The sequence below is a fragment of the Prionailurus viverrinus genome, chromosome A3 (genome assembly GCF_022837055.1).
Source record: "Prionailurus viverrinus isolate Anna chromosome A3, UM_Priviv_1.0, whole genome shotgun sequence".
Lineage (NCBI taxonomy): Eukaryota > Metazoa > Chordata > Mammalia > Carnivora > Felidae > Prionailurus > Prionailurus viverrinus.
This window is the reverse complement of record NC_062563.1, coordinates 108987945-109012572: the sequence shown is the minus strand read 5'-3', so window position 1 is coordinate 109012572 and position 24628 is coordinate 108987945. Positions and strand designations below refer to the sequence as shown.

Below are 24628 nucleotides of genomic sequence, written 5' to 3'. Positions count from 1 at the left end.
TTTAAAAAAAAAAAAAAAAAAAGGCCTACATAATTTGAATAGCAGAAAGTCATCATTCAAGTTTGCCACAGCAGTTACTTTTTTTTAAAATTTAAGCAATCTATTATAATTAATACATTAAAAAACAACATACTAATTGCAAAATATACAATCCCTATAGTTTAATTATAATAAAACTAACTTAACAATGAAAAAGAAAATACAATTATATTATTAAGTATTATTATATATTATATAGTAAGTATATTATAAATATAAATACCTACTGGTACATCTTTCTTTTCTTTCCTTGAAGGGTTTGTGCCTCTATGTTCATTCTGTTGTTGATATAATGAACCATCTCGTTCACCATTTAACTGGAAGGAGCTCATTCCATTTCCTTCAATAAGATGTTTAAATATATTTAAAAAGGATTAATTTTCATGAAAACTTTCACTTAGAAAATTATCAAATAGGAAAGAAAAATACGGTTTCTGCCTTCATCCGATCAGAAACAGTTAAAGAAAAAAAAGTCTGATACCTATGTTCTACTTCTATCTCTTTTTTTAAACATTTTTTTTTTTAACATTTTTAATTTATTTTTGAGAGACAAAGTACGAGTGCAGAAGGGGCAGAGAGAGAAGGAGACACAGATTCTGAAGCAGATTCCAAGCTCTTGAGCTGTCAGCACAGAGCCTGATGCGGGGCTTGAACCCATGAACCGTCAGATCATGATCTGATATGAAGTTGGATGCTCAACCAACTGAGCCACCCAGGTGCCCCTCATAGAGACAAATTTAAAATCAGGTTATATCTAAGCACATATATTAATATGAAAAACAAAGAAATACTGAATATATAACTACTTTCAGGAAGGGCCAATTTACAATATCCAGGAAATTTTAGTTGCTTTTTAATTGTTTCTTTTGCATAATACACAATACAGTACTAAAACAGCATCTTCTAGTATTAATTTGGAGACAAATAACTAGCAAAAGTGACAATCATTTTTCTAAAAATGATAATATGAAATAAAAAAAAGAAAGGAGTTAGATGAAGAACCCTCTTTTCTTTTTCTAAAACACAAGTAGCCTACAACCAAAACACATTGTCCTTGTTCGTTCAGTTTCTTCTATTGCCACACTCAGATAACTCATGAACTGAGCATTTACAATTCCCCACGAAAGAAGGCTAGATAGGAAATGAGAAACAAGGACATTTTAATACCAGAATGGGTCACAGTAATCCTGTCATATATGAACACTTCAAACTATGTGGCAAAAAAGCAGAAGCCATCTCTACAGTCACTGCCTTCCTTCTCCCCTCCCTCAAAGGAATTTCAGATACTCTTAAAAGAAAAGACACCCTCCATTTTCTTCACACAGTACGAAAACCTGGTAACGTACTTATTTCACCCTCCCTTCACCCATTACCTAAAGCAATTGGCTTTTGTGGAGGTAATCTGGGAGGTGGTGGTCTGGGTGGAACTTGGGATGGTTTTGCTGGGCTCTCCGACATAGGACATCTCTTGATAGTTCCTTGATTATCATCCTCAGTAGAATGAGTTTCCTGTGGTATGAATATGGACTTAGGCTGAAATAATACAGAAAAGGAGATCAATGATTAAACATGAAATTACTTGTTTCACTCAAAAAAGAAAAATATTAAACGCCTTTCCTGAAGTAAATACTATTCTGTGTTTACTAGCTGAGCTTTAAGGTCATTCAACTATCTGATTCATATTATCTTAATATATATCCTAAAAATGTACAGTAACATGTTTTCTCAGAAAAAAGGTCCTTTTCTATTAATTCCTTCGCAAGCCTTCCTATCTAGACTTGCTAAATAAAAATATTCTGCTCTTTCTGATCTCCAATTTAAATGAGTCTCTTTATTTTAAACATTCAGGCTAATCAAATTACAGTTCTTTATAAGACTAAACTGTTTCTTTTAGATGACTCAATGTACAGCCAGTTGCACGTACGACCTCAGCTCAGGTCATGATCTCGCAGTCTGTGAGTTCGAGCCCCATGTCGGGCTCTGTGCTGACAGCGCTGAGCCTGGAGCCTGTTTCAGATTCTGTGTCTCCCTCTCTCTCTGCCCCTCCCCCTCTCATGCTTTGTCTCTGTCTCTCTCAAAAATAAACAAACATTAAAAAAATGTTTTAGATGACTCAATGTCTTTTATGTTAATGCCTAACCTTTCAGACTGGGGCAGGAGAAGATACCAATTAAAATTCTATCATACTGGAAAAGACTTAACACCGCAATATGGAATGGCTAAGACACTTTCTGTGCAGACAATGGAAAAAGCCCCAGTCAGCTGAAGGTTTGGAGAATTTATAAATTCTTAATGTGTCCCTTACTAGAAAGATTGTTCACACTTATGTTTTTGAAATTCTAATGTAAAACAAAACAAGCAAATACAGTATTATTTATTTACCTGTGGGAAACATAATTTTTTTTAAGTATAAAATGAAACAAAATGCAGTAATACATTAGACGCCAAGACTGGTCTGACTCTAATTCTTGTTTATAAACCCTGATTTTGGGACACCTGGGTGGCTCAGTCAGTTAAGTGTCTTTGGCTCAGGTCATGGTCTTGTGATTCATGAGTTCGAGCCCCACGTCGGACTCTGTGCTGACAGCTTGGAGCCTGAAGCCTGCTTCTGATTCTGTCTCCCTACCTCTATGCTCCTCCCCTGTTCTCACTCTGTCTCTCTCTCTCAAAAATAAAACATTATAAACCCGGATTTCAAAGCTTTCATAATTTTTTTAAAGTATAAAATGAAATGATAGTTGAATAACCTAAATGAAAATACAGTAAAACATTAGATGCCAAAAGGGGCCAGACTCCAATTGTCATTTATAAACCCTGATTTCAAACCTTGTAACAGCTCATTTTATAAACAGTTCATTTTATAAACAGTTCATTTTATAATTAAAACTTGCTGTGCATATAAACTCATGAAATAAATTTATATTAGTATTACCTATATTAACTCATTGTGCCTTTTAAAAAAAACCCATCAGTGAGAATTTTAGCATTTTACAATGTTTCTGACAAAACAGTTGCCAAAAATTTTTGAAAATTATTCTTACTGTTTTTTAAATGTAAAAGTACCTTCTGATAATTTAGTATCTATGATAATAAATCACTACCCATTACCCATTCTTAGGAAATCATTTACTAGATCATAGCTTCTGAAGGAAAAAAATCTTACAAAAAATGTGAGATTTCTAAGCCAGGTGAATTAATACTAACCCATTAATTTAAATATTTTCATGTATAAATTTCTAGAACTTTATTATTTAGAATAAATACTAAATGACAAGTTGGATAATTTAAAAAAGCAACCAAAATTAATCACAATCATCAATATCATGGCTGGTAACTTCATGTTTTCTTGTGGCTCTCAAGTGAAAATAAGCTACGGAGTAACTATTAATATAGTACTGATGTGACAGACCAACCACATACACCCACACCACACATAATTCAAACTGAAAAACAAACCTGCTTACCTTTGGTGGCAAAGGAGGTGGAACTTTTGCTTTCATGGTTGAACTATAAAAATGTAAAAGTTTAGGATCAGAATTGAATGATTACTAAAGTATAATTAATTTTTCAAAGATATGGAAGAAAATTTACAGAAACAAGTTCCCTTTCCTGAGATTATGAGTGTTTTCCAAAACGTTCTGTACAATGTTCACGTTATGCTGAATGAAGTTTTATTCAGAAGTAATTAAGTAGACATGCTTTCTTGGTTTCAAATTAAAATAGGAAAAGATAACTACAATTCTAGTTTATATCAATTGAATGGTAATTATTATGAAAACACTAGCAACAACTAGTTAGGGAAAAACAGCAAAATGATATAGTATAAAAATATATCACAATGTAAGCTTCATTTTTATTACTGTTAGAGATGAAACATCTCTGATGAAGCTCATCAAAAGCTACATACATTCTCTACAAAATTTTAGGCAGAATTTATCTGATTGAAGCTAAGATTCATTATAACTCAGAATTGGGAGTTTTCGATGTACAAAAACTTAAAAGATGGAGCATAAACTCTCAGATGAGGAAACAGGTCCAGAGAAGTGACCTGATTCAAGGTCAAAGAGTACTGAGACAGAAAAGAAAACCTATGCCTTTATGCCTCCAACTGCTAGTCAGGTACCTGTCACTCTACCATGAAACTGCACTTTTCTTTAAAGAAAAAAAGAGAATCTAAAAAAACTAAGCCTGAATGCTTATGTAAGTGAAAATATTCCCATATATCTGATCCAACAGAACCTTGTAAGAAGAGGAAGAGAGATCTCTCCTCACTCTCTTTGTACACACCAAGAAAAGGCCATCTGAGGACACAGAAAGAAGGCAGTTGTCTACAAGCCAGGTAAGAGGGCCATCACCAGGAACAGAATAGAGCTGTGACAAATTTCTGTTATTCAAGTTACTCAGTCTGTGGTATTTTGTAATGGCAGCCTAAGCTAAGACACAGCTTGGTAACAAGGAGTGGAGTACTGCTACAACAAATACCCCAAATGTGGAAGATCTGCTTTTATTTTTTAAGATTTTTTCTTTAAAGTTTATTTGAGAGAGAGAGAGAGAAAGAGAGAGAGAGAGACAGAGAGAGACAGAGACAGTGCACGGAGGAGGAGCAGAGAGAGAGGGAGAGAGAGAATCCCAAATCCCAAGCAGGCTCCACGCGGTCAGTGCAGAGCTCAACGCAGGGCTCCATCTATGAACGGTGAGATCATGACCTGAGCTGAGATCAAGAGTTGGACGTTCAACCGACTGAGCCAACCAGGCACCCCTGTGGAAGCAGTTTTGGAATCAAGTAACAGGTAGAGGCTGGAAGAGTTCTGAGGTACATGCTAGAAATATGGACGCTAACAATGATTTTGCTGAGAGAGAGAGCTGAAGAGAAAGTTTCCCTCTTCTTAGAGAATGCATCAATAACTACCAAGAGAATACTGGTAGAATGTACACATTAAAGGCCATTCTCCAGTGGAAATGGTGGAGATCTGCAATGGAAATGATGACCACATTATTGGAAATGGGAGGAAAAGTGATCCTTGTCAGAGAGGTAGACAACTTGGCTGAATTGTGTTCATATTCTAATGTTTAGTGAAAGGTTAAATGAGGTCGTAAGAGTGAGGTCCTAGTTGGATAGGATTAGAGGCCTTCTACGAAAAGGGGAGAGAGGTTTCTCTCTCTGCGTGCATGCATGCATGCATGCATGCGCTGATGATAGCCCATGTGAGAACATGGTGAAAAGACACCATCTGCAGGCCGAAAGAGAACTCTCGCCAGGAACCAAACTGGCTAGCAGCTGGAGCCTGAACCTCCCAGCCTCCAGAACTGTGAGACAACTTGCTGTTTAGACCACCGCTCCATGGTATTTTGTTAAGGTTGCCTGAGGTAACACAACTAGAACAGAGAAAGAAACTGTGATATAACCCATAATACTCTCAATATAGAGCTGTCAAACCTATGAAATCACATCAAATGACATCTTTTATCAAAAACAGAGAAAGAACTTACTGCTTGGATTCATCATCATCCCCTTCATCATCTTCTAAATGTGCCACGTGCCCTCTAAGGACAAAGGATAATTCCACTGTTACTAAATGGACTTCACCAAAATGGCTTAAGAAGAAATTTTACAAAGTGTAGGAAGGGCTACTGCAAGACAGCATTTTATTTCTGCAGCTTTACAGGATTCAGAATTAAACAACAAAACGTGAGGCTACATGACAGAGAAGGGGGCAAACAGACTCTACTCTCTGTGACAAAAAGTATTTTAAGCTTAATTAAAAATCAAAATTACCGCTGATGTAATTCTTCTTCAACAGACTTCAGAAGACTCCTTAAAAGAAAAAAAAACACAAAAAACAAAAAACAATGTGAATAAATAAGGAAAGGAATACCAAGTACATATTTTCATCATTTGAACCTTAACCATAAATTTTTAAATTACTTTTTACTATTTTCTAACATCAGCTACAATGATCTCTATGCCACAGAACATCAAGTTATACTTAATAATATATCTGTATTTTCTGCTGCTAATGTCTTCATACATGTATTTGAAATGAACAAAATAAATCCTAATGTTTATTGAAAAATACCAGTTCAAACAGAGGACAACCCACCATGAAATGTCACAATAGGACTGACAAAACCATAATTGCAGGGTCATAGTCAGGGGTTTCCAGGATTCAAATTCTACCTGGAACATTTTACCTGACACCTGAAATTATATTTTCTTTTTCTTAAAATAAGGAAGGTGACACACTTTAAAAAAAAATCATGCTCTCAGGCAATCCTACAAAATGAAACTCAACATGTTGGATCTCTCTGCAAAAGCATGCATGCATGTGATGTGAATACATGAATGTAGTAGCACTTTGCTTTCACAGAAGACACTCACTTACCTGAGATATCTGTTCTCCAGTGGTGTACTGGCAAACACATTTACACTTTTGGGAGACTAAGCCTGTATCAGACCAGGTGCGAGGATTTTATCATTAGGAGCAAGTTATGAAACTTTGCTATTCAGGAATGTGAGAGAGAACTCACGGCATTCCTGAGTTCCCTTCCTTTTCACTGCAAGTCCATGCAGCGAACCTCCTATGTTGCACTCTTCAAGCATAAAAACTCAGCAGCCTTCTTAAAGCCAACGGGATAGGGAGAAATATGGTTACTAATAGATTACTGAGGTAAAAGTGAGCCAACGGAAAATCTACTCTCCTCAAAAGGTAAGGCAATACCTTCTGATCATTTTTCCCACTGATATATATTGGAAAAAACTCCCCTTAGAATTGTCAAAACATAAAACCAGAGAAATTGAAAGGTAAAGTTAGCTGGTATGAGCAACAGAATACATTTTAGTCTTCAAATATTTTAATTAGGCCAGCTTACTAACAACCTAAGTATTAAAAAATGACAAAGCTCTAACTTGAGTGGTAAATGACATGGGAAGGCCATACACTAATCGCAAATCCTACTCTGCAGATAAAAAAAATTGAGGTACTTCAGTCAAATGTATGATCTTATTCACAAAGCTCTTCAAGGGCTAGTTCTAGGGAGATGGGAGCTTCTGACTACGGGCAGGATCGTAAGTGATGCCAGCCTGTAAAGCAAAGACAGCCTGCATCTGAGTCCCGCCTCTGCCACTGTAAGCCGTGTGGCCTTCAATAAGTACTTTGATTTCCCATTGCTTCAGTTTCCATATCTGTAAAACAGGAATTATAACAGTACCTACATCAAAGCATTTATCGAAAGATACAATAAATATGGGTAAAATGCTTGGAATAGTAATTTAAAATACAATAAGTACTCAATTCACATTTTCTTTATTATGATGGGCTACGCAACATTTCTTTAAACTAGCAATTCTAAGTGTGGTCTAGGGATCCCAGAGGTCCCTTGGCCTCCTGTAGGGGGTCTGCAAGAATAAAACTAGTTTCATAATACATATAATACAAAAAAGCATTTACCTTTTTCACTCTTAATTTTTTCATTGGGAATGAAATTCTGGAGTTTTCCAGAGGTTATAAGATACATGATAACACAACAGATTAGTAGCAGATATGAGAATTCAGCTGTCTTCTAATAAGCCAGATATTAAAGAGATTTGCAAAAAAATATAAAACAATGCCAATTTCCTTACTATTATTTTGTTTCAGAAAGATAGCTGTTTTTCATAAAAAATGTTATTAGTGGGCCGCAATAAAGTTTGTTGAATTACATGGACATATATAAAATCTATTAATGCAATTATTTGCTGCTTCTAAATCTCATGAGAGGAATCACACGGTGTTAGGTTTGAGGTGGCATTTAAATTGGTCCTTAATGATGAGAAATTTTAAAAAAATATTTATTTTTGTAGAGAGCGCAAGTGGGGTAGGGACAGAGAGAGGGGGGCAGAAAATCAGAAGCGGGGCTCTGCGCTGACAGCCTGACAGCAGTGAACCTGATGTGGGGCTCGAACTCACAAACTGCAAAATCATGACCTGAGCCAAAGTCAGATGCTCAACCAACTGAGCCACTCAGGTGCCCCCATGAGGAATTTTAAACACACACACACAAAGTGTTATTTATGATAACAGTAATGAGTATATTACTATTTTAAGTAAATAAATATTTTGAAAAGTTCTCAGTTTAAATTTCCAATACCGTAAATATTGACAGTTATAACACACATAAACAAAAACTCTGGAGTCCTCAGTAATTTTTAAGAGTGTAAAGGGATCCTGAGACCAAAAATTTAGGAAGCACTGCTTTAAACTATGTTACCAAGTTAAATATAGTATCTCTGAACTGTATAGTGGGCTTTTATATCATTTTAGAAGATAGGAAAAAATTTTTTCTTAAGCACATGCCAGTATTTTGGGGGGGTGCACCTCTTTTTCCAATAGAGAATATTCAGATTTGAAAACAATTAAGAAGTAAAGTAAAAATGTATTTTATTTTTCAATTACCATATTTAATTGGACTTACAGGGCATTCCACTTTTTAAAAAAGAATGTTCCCAGGAGTACTATGTTCTCCAAGAATAAGAGAGAAAGGCTGAATAAGAGAACATGGAAAAGCAGCTATGTTTTATTGTTAGGGACTCACGTATATTTTCAATTCATTTACTAGTATATCTCCTACTATGTGTTAACAGGTATTTTGTTAATAAACTTACAGAATTCATGAAGTGTTAATGAAAAGTAGGATATATGATTTGCTTCTCAGGCTTTATAAAAGAGAAAGTGAAACATGGCTAAATTTGCTAAGAGGTGCATTTATGGTAAATACTGTATCTTGTGAGCCCTGGGGAAAAGTAACACTGATTTAATCACCAAGATTGGGTGCTATACAATAAACCACTATTCACTGGTCCATGTGGATTCTTCTGTTATGGAATTTTTAGAAAGTAATGAATGAAGTAAAACAAAAATGATGCCCACAGATACTGAGTTACTAAGTCAGTCTAAAAACATTAGGAAATCTGGATGAAAATGTTAAAAATGGGGAACAATATGAAATCACAAATTTAACTGATGAAAGTGAAGAAACTGACACAGAGAAGTGAAAAAAAAAGAGAAGGAAAAACCCACAGCCAAAATATTTAGCATATTAAAATTAGCTAAGAAATTCACATGCTGGTTTCTGAAATCTTCTGAAATTGTCTAAGTAGCTAAAAACAATCTTTAAGTATTGTCCTGAGTATATCTGAAGACAAAACAAAAAATCTCCTATTTCTTTAAAACCAAAGAGCAGTTTTATTCACTCACATTCACTTGCTTTTATAATAAATTACTTACTGAGTAAATACTACACAAATAAGGGCAATTGATAAGTATTTATTAAACCGTAACTGTCCTAAAAATGCTTTGCAATGATTATTACATTTCACCCTTAGAACCCTACAAGGCAGGGACTATTATAATCCCCATTTTACTGGAGAAAATTGAGGTAAATTTCTCAAAGTCACATAGCTTACAGGAAGAGACAGTTCTGACTCCAGATATGGCATTCACTACTACTACACTCAACTATGCTAGGAACTGTGTAATTCAAGTTACTTTTTTCACCATTATTTAAGTCTTTAGAAGAGAATTTAAGTTATCTCTAGAACCTTTGCTCTACATTAAAAACAATCAGAAATATTTAGTTTTCTTTTAAAAATAGTATTTTGTTGGTTTTAAATAATCAGAAAAGTTGACCCCAACAACAGCATTCAAGAGAAAAGAAAACTCAGTTAAGTCAAAATACATATTCTATTAAAAAAAAAAAAAACACCTACACCCTATCTTAGTTCTTGTATGGTCTGGAATAGGTAGAAACCCATAAATGGAAATCTGTCTGCCTGATCACCTATGGAGAAAGCAGGAAATCCTGTGAGTTTTAAAACACTGCCTGGTCACAAGAATAAAGCAGACATATCAGTACAGTAAGAGAAGTGCTACATCCATGCTCATGTCACATGTATGTATATACCTGTACACGAAACACAGCCAAAGGTCAAATTTTTGGCCAACCTACCTTGCCAGTGATTCGTTATATAGAATACAGTTCCTTAAGCAGGGATCCAATTAATCAAAAAATGAAGGTTGGGCAAATTATTAACATTTTACCTAGCCAAAGTAACTATATACTATGAAAATGTCTAACAATCAGATATTAGACAATGGGAACTAAGGAATCTGGAAAAGCATTTAGTGATGGGCCATATTTCTTTTTTGCATTTTTGCTAGTATATAATTTAAAAATATATTTAAAATGAACCAAAAAAGTGTAAATGGAATTTTTCTCCGAATCATCCACTGTCTCTTAAAATACACCAAAATTTGCTAACAAGGTCCTTAAAACTAGTGACCTTATATTAAGACAAAATAATAAAAAAAGCACTTCAGAATTTTTATTTGCTAACCACTGTGAGACAAACCTTCCTTTGCTGTCCATTAATCAATCAGGAGAGATTATAAATAGCACACAGTTACTATTTAGATAAAATCTCATTTTTCTATCAGGGAAATTGTATGCCTTTTTCCCATTTTAGGAAACTTAAATCAGTTAATTAAAAACAAATTCATCGTATTTAATTGAAATGCAGCTTAAATCCAAACTAATGCATTTCTCTAGGCGGTCATTCAAAGTCTCTTCTCTGTGTTGAGAAAAGATAGGGTATTTAAATTAAACATTTAGTCTAAAAAAAGGAGACACGATTTTGCATTGTCTTTAAATCTGAACTACTGTCTTCAGTCATCGTTCCTCAACTGCTTAAACTATGGATGTATATATATATTTTCAACTCTCTAATGTATAAGTGAAATTATATGTTGCAATTTTAAGATGTTCTGATTGTTAAAACAATATCTACATTGCTGAGAGATTTTGACAATTTAAATAGTATTTCCTTACATATTAGATTTTATAATGGTAATTTCTCCATGAACTCAGAAAATGAGAATCTACAAAGAACAGCAGAGTCCTGTCCCCTTACTCTGCTGAGGACTATGAACAACTTAAATTGTTACTCCTTGTAAGCTGCCTTTTCACCACAGTGCTGTACCACCTAGACAGTGCCTGGTGTACAGGAGAGGCCTTGAATAATTGTTCTATTTACTTCTTGCATGAATTGATAATTCTGAAAACAGCAGATGCATTTTAACTACCATCTTCTTTTTGGAAAGCTCTTAACAACTAAAAAGTTAGGATAAAGAGTTCTAAACACTGTGAATATTTTCAGCTATTTTCAGAGCTAACACACCTGGGATATGTACCAAAGCAAGTTTTGTAAGGAATAAACAGGTCAACCTTAAAAATAAAATAAAAAAATTCTGAAACATGTATCGTCTTCAGTTGGAATGTACTTCGTTTTCTCTAACAAGTAAGGTCTACAAAGTAGCTTGATATAAAAAACATAATGTCTCCATTATGACAATTACTGACTAAATGATTAGCAAGGTAGCAGTGAAGAAAAGTTGAAAGCGTATTATAAAAACCTATCTACCAGACTAATACAACTTACTTCTGGATATATTAACATATTTTTCTATATTAAATATGTAATAAAATGCACAAGATATATGTAATAAATAAATTAAAATATAAAGCAACTTAATTATTCTTGAATATAAATTTAATTTAAAAAGAACTTTACTTACTTGTTTGCACCCAAAAAGTAACTACCTTGGTGTCCTTGTCCATATTCTAGTTGTAGATCCTAATAGTACAAAATGATGTATTTAGCAAAATAGTAGTATATCACAAATCATAATACACAAATATATATATTTTAAAAGAGAAACCCCAGACTGCAAATAAATCTGTATTGCTATATGTTCTTTAAAAAAAAGGTATGGTAGGACTTCCAACAATAAAAGATGTCAGAAGTTTGTAGCTGTAGTTTACGTATTTTATTATTTAAGTTCAGTATTTTTCTGGGAACTTGTTTGAATAATATATGTAAGTTTCATTTATGGTTATTGCTTTCTTAGTTAAAATTTGCAAAAAAAACTCCAGTTTTTAGAAAGAAAAATGCTCAAATAAGGTATTTAATAGCAAAGCTATAATGAAGCAAAAAAAATTACAGAAGAGAACAAGCAACAAAAATCTTGACTTTGTATAGAAGATCTGCAATAATTATGTATTTATACACATTCACATACTTCTATTGTTGCTTCAGGCAGGTAATAATTTTTTTTTTTTTTAATTTTTTTTCAACGTTTTTTTTTTATTATTTATTTTTGGGACAGAGAGACACAGAGCATGAACGGGGGAGGGGCAGAGAGAGAGGGAGACACAGAATCGGAAACAGGCTCCAGGCTCTGAGCCATCAGCCCAGAGCCCGATGCGGGGCTCGAACTCACGGACCGCGAGATCGTGACCTGGCTGAAGTCGGACGCTTAACCGACTGCGCCACCCAGGCGCCCCCAATTTTTAAACATATAGAATAGGTGCTCTTTTTAAGTAAATTGTATAGATGAACATGGGCAAGGTTGCAAATTACACTTAAAGGGCTTTGAATAATTTTTTAAAGAGCTAAGTAGTGAAACTTCAAAGGAGTATTACTAAGGCAGTTCCTTAACTAAACGTTTCCACTGAATGCTATGGGTTGTAGGCTTAAGAATTGAAATTTAAAGGGGTAACAACATAAATGCTCAACTCAAATGCCTTCTTGAGGAAAAAACTGTTTTCCAACAACTATGGAAAGTACAAAGTAAAGCTTCCTTTCTCCCCTTAAGTCACTGTATTTCAAGCATGATTTTAACAATAAAGGGGAATATTTAACATTTAAAATGAGTTTTATTTTCATCAGAATATAGAATAAAGTGTTTTCTAATACACAAGGTATCGCCAGATGCACAGTCAGGACTTAATGCAAAAGACAACTCCTTGGAGGAGGCTTCCAAGACTGTACAGGAAGGAAGGTGCAACCTTTCCCATGTCTTCATGGCACTGAATACACAGTTCTCCTCTAGCACTTAAACTGCCTTTTAATTAATTTATTAACCAGTTTATAAAAACAGAAGCCAGTCTGTGAGCTCCTCAAAACAGGAAAATTGTTACGTCCATCTTTCTTCCCTACAGGCCCAAAGTCCAGAATAGCACCTACCACACACTAACCAGGCCCTTAAAACAAATTCTTGTTCCAATGCCAGTAGTTCATTTTCCTGCAAGCAGATAACTAACACTCCAGCCTCATTAAGATACACAAATTCTAGATCACAAAAATACTAAGCCTAGGAACATAAGAACTCTAAACGATACATTACATTTAAGTAAAAAGCACTTTAACATTTAAGTACTCCAAGACCTGTCAAAATAAAAATTCTGGTTTAGACAAGATTCAAATCTTGTCTTCTTCAATATTTGCGTTCTTTCATGCATAATAAATGTTCTTACTAGTGACAGAAAAGAGAATACATCAAAAACAGTAAGATTAGTCAACCATCATCACACTGGTATCACATGAAATTCTAGTGCAAAAGGATACCTGTTCTATTTAATTCATAATGATATTAATAGGATGCTATCACTGCTACCGTAAGACTGCTACACAATTATTATGCTGTACAACTGAAGTGGTCATGACTTTGTACAGGAACCTTTAATCTTTGGAATTCAGTAGAGAGAAGTACTAATCTCAACGAATGCACTCCTAAATTCAAGTTTTTTTCTTCAGCTACAGGTAACGTCCCTCCTCTACCACACCAGCAATCTCTTTAGTCAACATAATCTCTTAAGGCCCTAATCAAATGATGGCGTCTAAAAGTGTTCTACATTTGTGCAGAATGGCAATAGCTTCTGTTATATAAACACACATGTGGCTGTTGTAGGAACAGTCATCTTATGGTACATGACAATTGCCGGGTTGATGACAATAATTTAAAAAAATCCATTGAGATTAGCAAGGTATTTAGGAAGGTAAGAGTCTAAAATAACAAATGCAGTATTTTAATAGAAAATTGTACATAGGTTCATAAGCAAAATAACATTCAGGCCAGGGAGAAGTTGTAGATATATCCAAGTGTGGTGATTAAATGTGCCACGCGTCAAACACTACCAGGAAAGCTAAAATAAAAGGGGGCTTATTCTTTATTAATTCCTTCTCTATAAATCAAGTTATGTTTTTAGCAACTATGGAACAAAAACAATGTGCTAGGAATCCAATACAGGTAAAAGAATTACACTAAGTCCTCTAGTAAGTACTGAATCTCAGGTAATTCAACTATTATTTACCAACCACTTATTATATGGCAGGGATTCAGACAGTAAATCATTCAAGAAAAATGAGAAAAAAAAGGAAAGGAAAAAAAGTAAAACTTGGGCAAAGTTAGTAGCCATTTACATATCTTTAGAACATTCTAAGAAAGACTGATTTAAAACATTTATCAAAAAGTACTTGGAAGCTATTCTGTAATAGAAAAATGCTACCAAAATTATGCTTGGAAAAGCACTCAAGATAACCCTAGATGACAGTAAAACATAGCAATCTTTTATAAGCTAAATAAGAACACATTTGAACATGCCAAGAGAAACCTAAGGGAATTAGTAACAAATGAGGCATCAAGTTATTAATGAAGGACAATGTTTAGCTACACAGTAAAGTCAAACAAGTAACAACATGGGCTGAAAACATGCAATAGCCTTATATAGATTTGATCTGAACAGCTCAAACAAAAATTGAAGATGGTTACTCTAGCCCAATGAAAATATCTTTTTGGGTCAGAAAATCCTAACTTCAGTTTTAATGAATGGGGAAGTATTTCTAAGGGCAGGATAGAGCCAGAAAGCACTGAAAAAGATAAAGGATAGAACATGGAACATGGGAAAGGGAAAATACATGTTCAAGAAAATCTTTTTATTGTTTTCTTTTTTGTAAACCCTGTGTCAGGCTGCAAAGCCTACATCTGATGAGAAAATAGCAGGAAGTTAACAGAACTGATATAGCTGGCTACAAAAATATAAAAGAAAAAATATGTTAGCAATATATTTTAATCAACAAAAAAGGGAACAGCTCAAGAGAATTTCTTTCCTCATCAGAAAATGAGAAAATTATGATTTGGATAAGGTCATTTTAAGATACCTTTTAATACAGCAATTTACACAAGTAAAAAGGGATTGAATCTTGGACAAATCAAAAAAGACTTTGTTAAAACGAGAAGCAAGTGAGGTCAGAACACTAACAGATAAATGCTAAACAGTATTCATGACTCTTACATGATGAACTCGGACATGAAGATCAAGCAGGGTAGGTTTGCCAATGTAGAAAATGTCCTATTGTTGTGCAAAATAAATGAGTTCTCCTAAGAAACTGTCTTCATACATATTAGGTAAGGAAAGTAGCTACATCATATAAATTTAATAGTAATAGTTTAACAAATTTAAAATAAACAGAAGTTGACATTTACTGTTTCTCTTCCAGAATAAATTTATTTTTAGACTTTATTAAATTTTGACCTAATTCAGGGCTTTATTTTTAACTTTTATCTATTTATTTTTTATTTATTTTTTAAGTTTACATCCAAGTTAATCAGCATATAGTGCAACAATGATTTCAGGAGTAGATTCCTTAATGCCCCTTTCCCATTTAGCCCATTCCCCCTCCTACAACTCCTCTAGCAACCCTCTGTTTGTTCTCTATATTTAAGAGTCTCTTATGTTTTGTCCCCCTCCCTGTTTTTATATTCTTTTTGCTTCCCTTAGGTTCATCTGTTTTGTATCTTAAAGTCCTCACATGAGTGAAGTCATATGATACTGGTCTTTTTCTAATTTCGCTTAGCATAATACCCTCTATTTCCATCCACATACTTGCGAATGGCAAGATTTCATTCTTTTTGATTGCTGAGTAATACTCCATTGTATATATATACTACATCTTCTTTATTCATCCATCAATGGACATTTGGGCTCTTTCCATACTTTGGCTATTGTTGATAGTGCTACTATAAACATTGGGGTGCATGTGCCCCTTTGAAACAGCACACCCGTATCCCGTGGATAAATACCTAGTAGTGCAATTGCTGGGTTGTAGGGTAGTTCTATTTTCAATTTTCTGAGGAACCTCCATACTGTTTTCCAGAGTGGCTGCACCAGTCTGCATCCCCATCAGAAGTGCAAAAGAGATCCTCTTTCTCTGCATCTTCGCCAACATCTGTTGTTGCCTGAGTTGTTAATGTTAGCCATTCTGACAGGTGTGAGGTGGTACCTCTTCATGGTTTTGATTTGTACTTCCCTGATGATGAGTGATGTTGAGTTTTTCATGTGTCGGTTGGCCATCTGGATGTCTTCTTTGGAAAGGTATCTATTCATGTCTTTCGCCCATTTCTTCACTGGATTATTTGTTTTTTGGGTGTTGAGTTTGATAAGTTCTTTATAGATTTTGGATACTAACCCTTTCTCTACTATATCATTTGCAAATATCTTCTCCCATTCTGTCGGTTCCCTTTTAGTTTGGCTGATTGTTTCCTTCGTTGTGCAGAAGGTTTTTATTTTGATGAGGCCCCAATAGTTCATTTTTGCCTTTGTTTCCCTTGCCTCCAGAGAAGTGTTGAGTAAGACGTTGCTGCGGGCAAGATCAAAGAGGTTTTTGCCTGCTTTCTCCTTGAGGATTTTGATGGCTTCCTGTTTTACATTGAGGTCTTTCATCCATTTTGAGTTTATTTTTGTGTCTGGTGGTCCAGGTTCATTTTTCTGCATGTCGCATCCAGTTTTCCCAGCACCACTTGCTGAAGACACTGTCTTTATTCCGTTGGATGTTCTTGTCTGCTTTGTCAAAGATTAGATGGCCATATGTTTGTGGGTCCATTTTTGGGTTCTCTATTCTGTTCCATTGATCTGTCTTTGTGCCAGTACCATACAGCTTTGTAATACGGCTTTAAGTCCATAATTCAGGGGTTTCTTAAAGTACTTTTGTTATTTACTGATAATGATCAATTGGGTATACCTTTCTGACATATTTGTTTTTTTTTTAAGTAAGCTCCATGCCCAGCATGGAGCCCAATGCGGGGCTTGAATTCATGACTGGGATTGAGACCTGAGTTGAGACCAAGCTGGACACTTAACTGAGTGAGCCACCTAGGCACCCCTTTCTGACATGTTTTAAATTATAATTTAAATTTTTTATTCTTACTTTTTCAAGTATACCATAACTTTCTTCAGAGCAAAGACTATGTTACTACTTATGTTCCTCCACACCAATTAACATGTTTTCCATATAATTAACTTTAAATATATTTTTCATTATTGTATAGGCTAAAATACCCAGAAAAACTGGGCAAATTAGAAAAAATTGGCATCAATTAAACAGGTGTATAATTTTTTAATCTAAAGACAGTACGTTAGATAAACCCATTTTTTTTTTAAATTTTTTTTTCAACGTTTATTTATTTTTGGGACAGAGAGAGACAGAGCATGAACAGGGGAGAGGCAGAGAGAGAGGGAGACACAGAATCGGAAACAGGTTCCAGGCTCCGAGCCATCAGCCCAGAGCCTGACGCGGGGCTCGAACTCCCAGACCGCAAGATCGTGACCTGGCTGAAGTCGGACGCTTAACCGACTGCGCCACCCAGGCGCCCCGAGATAAACCCATTTTTATGGTTATGGGCAAAACTCTTACTATTGCTTTAATAATATATATTTTTTCACCAACATATCCTAAGTATTATCATTCCTCCATGAAATAAATATAAAAATGATTAAGGATATGTTTACATTTCTTTTTTTAATTTTTATTTTTTTCCACATTGGTAAATATGTATCTACTGTATTATTCTTTTTTTGAAATTTAAACTCAAGTTATTTAACCTGTATGTAGTATTGGTTTCAGGAGTAGAATTTAGGGATGTAATACCCTTATCTCAACAGTGCCCTCCTTAAGGTCCATCAGCCATTAGTCCATCCCCCATCCACCTTCCCTCCAGCAAACTTTAGTTTGTTCTCTGTATTTAAAAGTCCTTTATGGTTTGCCTCCTCTGTTTTTATCTTATTTTTCCTTCTCTTTTCCTATGTTCATCTGTTTTGTTTCTTAAATTCCACATATCAGTGAAACCATATGGTATTTGTCTTTCTCTGACTGACTTATTTCGCTTAGCATAATACACCTTAGTTCCATCCATGTTGTTGAAAATGGTTATGATTTCATTCTTTTTTATCACAGGATAGTATTCCATTGTACATATATGTATATATCACATCTTCTTTATCCATTTGTCAGCTGATGGACATTTAGGCTATTTCCCTAATTGGCTATTGTTGATAGTGCTGCTATAAACATTGGGGTGCATGTGCTCCTTCAGCCTTTGGATAAATTTGCAGCCTTTGGATAAATACCTAATAGTGCAATTGCTGGGTTGTAGGGTAGTTCTATTTTTAATTTTCTGAGGAACCACCACACTGTTTTCCAGAGTGGACACACCAGTTTGCATTCCCACCAACAGAGCAAAAGGGTTCCCCTTTCTCCTTATCATCACCAACATCTGATGTTACCTGAGTTAATTTTAGCCATTCTGACAGGTGTGAGGTGGTATCTTATTGCAGTTTTGATTTGTATTTCCCTGATGATGAGTGACGTTGAGCACCTTTTCATGTGTCTGCTGGATGTCTGTGTCATCTGGATGTCTTATTTGGAAAAGTGTCGATGCATGTCTTCTGCCCATTTCTTCATTGGATTATTATTTTTTGGTTTATTATTGGTATATTTGGTTTATTATGAATTATTATTCATTGTTTTTTTGGGTGTTGAGATTGATAAATTCTTTATAGATTTTGGATACTAACCCTTTATCCAATATGTCATTTGCAAATATGTTTTCCCATTCCAAACTCGTCCTATGAAGCCAGCATTACCTTGATTCCAAAACCAAAGACCTCACTAAAAAGAATTACAGGTCAATCTTTCTGATAAACCTGGATGCAAAAGTTCTCAACAAGATACGAGCAAATCGAATTCAACAGTACATTAAAAGAATTATTCACCATGATCAAGTGGGATTTATTCCTGGGTACTGGGCTAGTTCAATATTTGCCAATCAATCACGATATACCACATTAATAAAAGAAAGGGAAGAACCATTATGACCCTCTCAACAGATGCAGAAAAAACATTTAACAAAATACAGCATCCTTTCTTGATTAAAACCCTCAAGAAATTAAGGACAGGGGTGCCTGGTGGCTCAGTTGGTAAAACGTCTGACTTTGGCTCAGGTCATGATCTCATTGTTTGTGAGTTCAAGTGCCGTGCTGGACTCTGCTGACAGCTCAGAGTCTAGAGCCTGCTTCTGATTCTCTCTCTATCAAAAACAAACAAACAAACAAACAAACAAACATTAAAAAAAAAGACATTAGAGACAGAAGGAACATACCTCAGCATCATAAAAGCCATATATGAAAGACCCACAGTTAATATCATCCTCAATGGAGAAAAATTAAGAGCTTTCCTAAGGTCAGGAACATGACAGGGATGTCCACTCTCACCTGGAAGTCCTAACCTCAACAATCAGACAACAAAAAGAAATAAAACACATACAAATTGGCAAGGAAGAAGTCAAACTTTCACTCTTTGCAGATGATATGATACTCTGTGGAAAACACGAAAGACTCCACCAAAAAATTGCTAGAATGGATACATGAATTTAGCAAAGTCACAGGATATAAAATCAACATACAGAAATTGGTTGCAGTGGGGTGCCTGGGTGGCTCAGTCGATTAAGCCTCTGACTCTTGATTTCAGCTCAGGTCATGATCTCACAGTTCGTGGTATCAAGCCCCACGTTGGGCTCTGTGCTGACAGTGCTGAGCCTGCTTGGATTCTCTTTTTCTCTCTCTTTCCCCTGCTTACACTCTCTATCCCTCTCTAAAAATAAACTTAAAAAAAATCGGTTGCATTTCTATACACCAATTATGAAGGAGCAGAAAGAGAAATCAAGGAATTGACCCCATTTACAACTGCACCAATAACTGTAAGATACCTAGGAAGAAACCTGATCAGAGAGAAAAGACCTGTATGCTGAGAACTACAGAGAGCTTATCAAAGAAACTGAAGAAGACACAAATAAATGGATAAAAATTCCATGCTCATGGACTGGAAGAACAAATATTGTTAAAATGCTGATACTACCCAAAGCAATCTACACATTCAATGCAATCCCTATCAAAATTAACACTAGCATTCTTTGCAGAGCTAGAACAATTCCAAAATTTGTATGGAATCAGAAAAGATCCCAAATAGCTGAATTTAATGTTGAAAAAGAAAACCAAAGCTGGAGGCATCACAATTATTCCAGACTTTAAACTGCATTACAAAGCTGTAATCATCAAGACAGTATGGTACTGGTGCAAAAACATATACAAAGATCAATGGAACAGAATAGAGATCCCAGAAATGGACCCACAAACGTATGGCCAACTAATCTTCGACAAAGCAGGAAAGAATATCCAATGGTAAAAAGACAGTCTCTTCAGTAAATGGTGCTGGGAAAACTGGACAGCAGAAGAATAAGACTGGACCACTTTCTTACACCATACACAGAAATAAATTCAAAATGGATAAAAGACCTAAATGTAAGCCAGGAAACCATCAAAATACTACGGGAGAAAACAGGGAGCAACTTCTTTGACCTCAGCCGCTGCAACTCCTTACTAGAGATATGCCTCTGGAGACAAGGGAAACAAAAGCAAAAACGAACTACTGGGACCTCATAAAAAGTTTTTTTTTTTAAACTCAAGTACAATTGACATCTATTACATTAGTTGTAGGTATACAAATAGTGATCTAGACCTCTCTATTCATTATGCTGTGCTCACCACAACTGCACTACCATCTATCATCAGACCACATTCTTACAATACCACAGACTATATTCCTTATGTTGTACCTTTTATCCCTGTGACTAATTCATTCGGTAACTGGAAGCCTGTACCTCCCACTCCTCTTCATCCATTCTGCCCATCTCCTCCCCCCTCCCCTCTGGCAACTACCAGCTTGTTCTCTTTATTTATGGGCCTGCTCCTGGGTTTTTTGTTTGATAGTTTGTTTTGGCTTATCTGTTCATTTGCTTTTTGTTTTTTAGATTCCACATATAAGTGAAATCATAGGGTATTTGTCTTTCTCTGACTTATTTAACTTAGCATACCTTCTAGGTCCATCCATGTTGTTGCAAATGGAAAGATCTTATTTTTTGTTATTGCTGAGTTAATTAATGTTCCATTGTATATATATACCACATCTTCATCCATTTATTTATCTACACTTAAGTTTCAACATCCTGGCTACTGTAAATAATGCTGCAATAAACAGAGGGGTGTGCATGTATCTTTTTGAATTAGTGTTTTCATTTTCTTTGGGTAAATACCCAGTAATGTGATTACTGGATAATATGGTATCTCTATTTTTCATTTTTTTAGAAACCTCCACACTGTTTTCCATAGTGGCTACACTAATTTGCATTCCCACTAACAGTGCACAAGGGTTCCTTTTTTATCCATATCCTTGCCAACACTTATTATTTCTTGACTTTTTGATTTTAGCCATTCTGACAGGTGTGAGGTGATATCTCATTGTGGTTTTGACTTGCATTTGCTTGATGATTAGTGGTGTTGGCCATCTTTTCATGGGTTTGTTGGCCAAAATGTCTATTCAGGTCCTCTGCTCATTTTTTAACTGGGTTGTATTTTTGGTGTGGAGTTGTGTAAGTTTTTTTAAAGATATTTTGGATATTAACCTCTTACTGGATATATCATTTGCAAATACCTTCTCTCATTCAATAGGTTACCTTTTCATTTTGCTGATGGTTTCCTTTGCTGTTCAAAAGCTTATTTTGGTATTGTCCCAATAATTTATTTATGCTTTTGTTTCCCTTGCCTTAGAAGACACACCTAGAAAAATGTTGCTAAGGCAACAAAAGAGATTACTGCCTATGCTTTCTTCTAGAAGCAAAACTCTTACTATTTAATTACTGCATTATGGCAAAGTTTTTAAACTTAAGCATCTTCTCAAAATTTGCAGATCTTTATTACTAACAATCCTAGAAATCAAGCTCTGTTCTTCAGGTTTCATATATTATGATAATCTAATTTTTAAGAAATCATTGTAATGTAATAATGAAAACTGAGATGTAATATTCTCAATTCATTTCTAAAATCATAAAATGAATACATTTAGCACTTAAATCACTGATGATATGGGATTTTTAAGCAACAAGTCTTTAAGAGGGTAAATCTGGGTCCCAAAAGATTTAGAGCTGCCATCTTGGTGCTAAGATGACAGCCAGACATTTTGTGTGCAACAGGTTTCTTTCTAGTGGCCAGCAACAAGTATTTCTAACAGCTGGAAATCTTGCTGACAGTGCCAAAGTTTCAGGACTGATGAAATCAGGGGATTGAAACAGCTATGGACACTTCACACCCATTGGGATGGCTATTATCACACACACACACACACACACACACACACAGAAAATAAGAAGCGTTGAAGAGGATGTGGAAAAATTGGAAGCCCATGTGAACTGCTGGGGGGAAATGTAAAATGACACAGCTGCTATGGAAAATGGTACGGCATTTCCCTCAAAAATTAAATGTAGAATTACTATATGATGTAGCAATTCCCTTTCATGTTCTATGCCCCAAAGAACTTCGAGTAGAAACTTGAAAGATGTTTGTACACCATGTTCAGAGCAACATTACTGACAATAGTCCAAAGGTGGAAGCAATGCAACTGTCCCATTGATAGATGAATGAACAAACAAAATGTGGTACACACGTGTACATACACACACACACACACACACACACACACACACACACACACACACAGGAATATTATTCGACCTTAAAAAGGGAATTCTGATCCATGCAGCAACATGAATGAATCTTGAACACATTGTGACATTATGCTAAGTGAAGTGAGCCAGTCAAAAAAGGACAACTATTGTATGATTCCACATCTGTGAGGTACTTCAAAGAGTCAAAAAACAGAATGGTGGTTGCCAGGCACTGCAAGGAAGGGGGAATGGGAGTTACTGTTTAATAGGTAAGGAGTTGCAGTGTGGAAAGACGAAAAAGTTCTGCAGATCGATAGCGGTGATGGTTGCACAATATGAGTGAACCTAATGCCACTGAACTGCATACTTAAAAAAGCTCACAATGGTAAATTTTATGTTATGTATATTTTACCACAATAAAAGAATAATGGTGCACCTGGGTGGCTCAGTCAGTTGAGCATCCAACTCTTGATTTTGGTTCAGGTCGTGATCCCAGGGTTGCCAAGATTGAGGCCCTGCTCAGGATTCTCCCTCTCTCCCTCTGCCCCTCCCTGCTTGTGCACATGCATTTGCTCTCTAAAAAAAAAAAACAAAAAAAATTTAAAAAAAAAGTAATAATAACTATGGGGGCACCTGGGTGGCACCCAACTCTTGATTTCGGCTCAGGTCATGATCTCACAGTTCATGAGATCAAGCCCCGCATCAGTACTGCTGTCAGTACAGAGCCTGGCTTGGGATTCTCTCTCTCCCTCTCTCTGCCCCTCCCCCGCTGGTGCACGCGCACACGTGCGCTCTCTCTCAAAATAAACAAACATTAAAAACAAACAGTAAAACAGGTACATTCTTTTAAAAAAATAATAACTATGGAACATATATACATGATTAAAAAGAGACCATGAGTGCGAGCTCAGTATTTGGGGTAGATGCAACAGGCAGTGGTTTAGGTTTCATTTCCTGAACCAGCTGCCTTGATCAAACCCCTGGTGGGCTATTATTTAGCTGAGGAGGAAGGCCAATTTCAGCTTCTTTGCACCTTAAGTTCCCTCATTTCTAATACAAAGATTTTAATACATTTGAAGCATTTAGAATGCCTGGTGTATAAAAACTTGTAGATGAATGTTAGTTTTTATCATCATCAGAGGTGAACTTTTAAAGTTTGATTTTATAAATTGTAGGGTCTGACAAATATTTTGTTCATCCTTTTCTGCCAAACTATGTAATTAGTTAACTGTCCCTAAAGCCCTCTGTCACAAGACTGCCTGTCAGCTGCTCCCTCTGTCAGAAACTCCTGATTATTTGGGGGTAGGACAGTTCTAGGGAACAGAGCCATAATTTATTCATGTTACTAGGCTAGTTCTAGCAACCCAGAGAACAGAAGAGAATAACTAATTTTAAAGACCATGTTTCTGGGTTTGTTGCTGTTGTCTTTTCTAGAGAATATTAATGGTGGTCAGTTTAAACTTTTGATTTTGTGATCTTTTATTTCCACAACAAATTTCACTAATTGTCACTCTAACCTATCTATATGTAATTCTGAAAAAAATCTTCAATCCAGAAGCCGCTGATAGCGTTTTCTTCAGACATTTCATCTCACTTGCCCCTGTGGACAGTTAACTCTCAATCCTTACACTTTCTGGTCCTCTCTGGACCATTGGATGCATCCTTCTTTCTTTTGTGACAGTCCAGGTATTGATATTGACTCTTCCAGCTTTCCAACTGCTTCTTCTTTCTCCCCCATGTTGGTTCTACCTTTGACTGCAAAACACAGGCATCACCCACTGTGGTAACCAGTTTTCTGCACTCCATCCTTCTTCGGACCTAACTAGGGAACAAATGCAATCATGGTTTCATCTATCACTTCTTCTTTGATGACTTCAATCCTC

General features: G+C 35.5%; 1 protein-coding gene across 3 annotated transcripts in view; it reads right to left on the bottom strand.

Annotated features, from left to right (window-relative positions):
* MAP4K3 (mitogen-activated protein kinase kinase kinase kinase 3) overlaps positions 1-24628 on the bottom strand; it is a 204989-nt gene that overhangs the window by 33949 nt on the left and 146412 nt on the right. For all 3 annotated transcript variants that reach the window (XM_047851984.1, XM_047851986.1, XM_047851987.1), the window contains 6 exons: positions 11649-11707; positions 5816-5854; positions 5530-5583; positions 3504-3546; positions 1413-1572; positions 267-379 (listed from right to left, as the gene is read on the bottom strand). In XM_047851984.1, coding sequence (XP_047707940.1) covers positions 267-379; positions 1413-1572; positions 3504-3546; positions 5530-5583; positions 5816-5854; positions 11649-11707 — 468 coding nt within the window. The remainder of the gene's footprint in view (positions 1-266; positions 380-1412; positions 1573-3503; positions 3547-5529; positions 5584-5815; positions 5855-11648; positions 11708-24628) is intronic.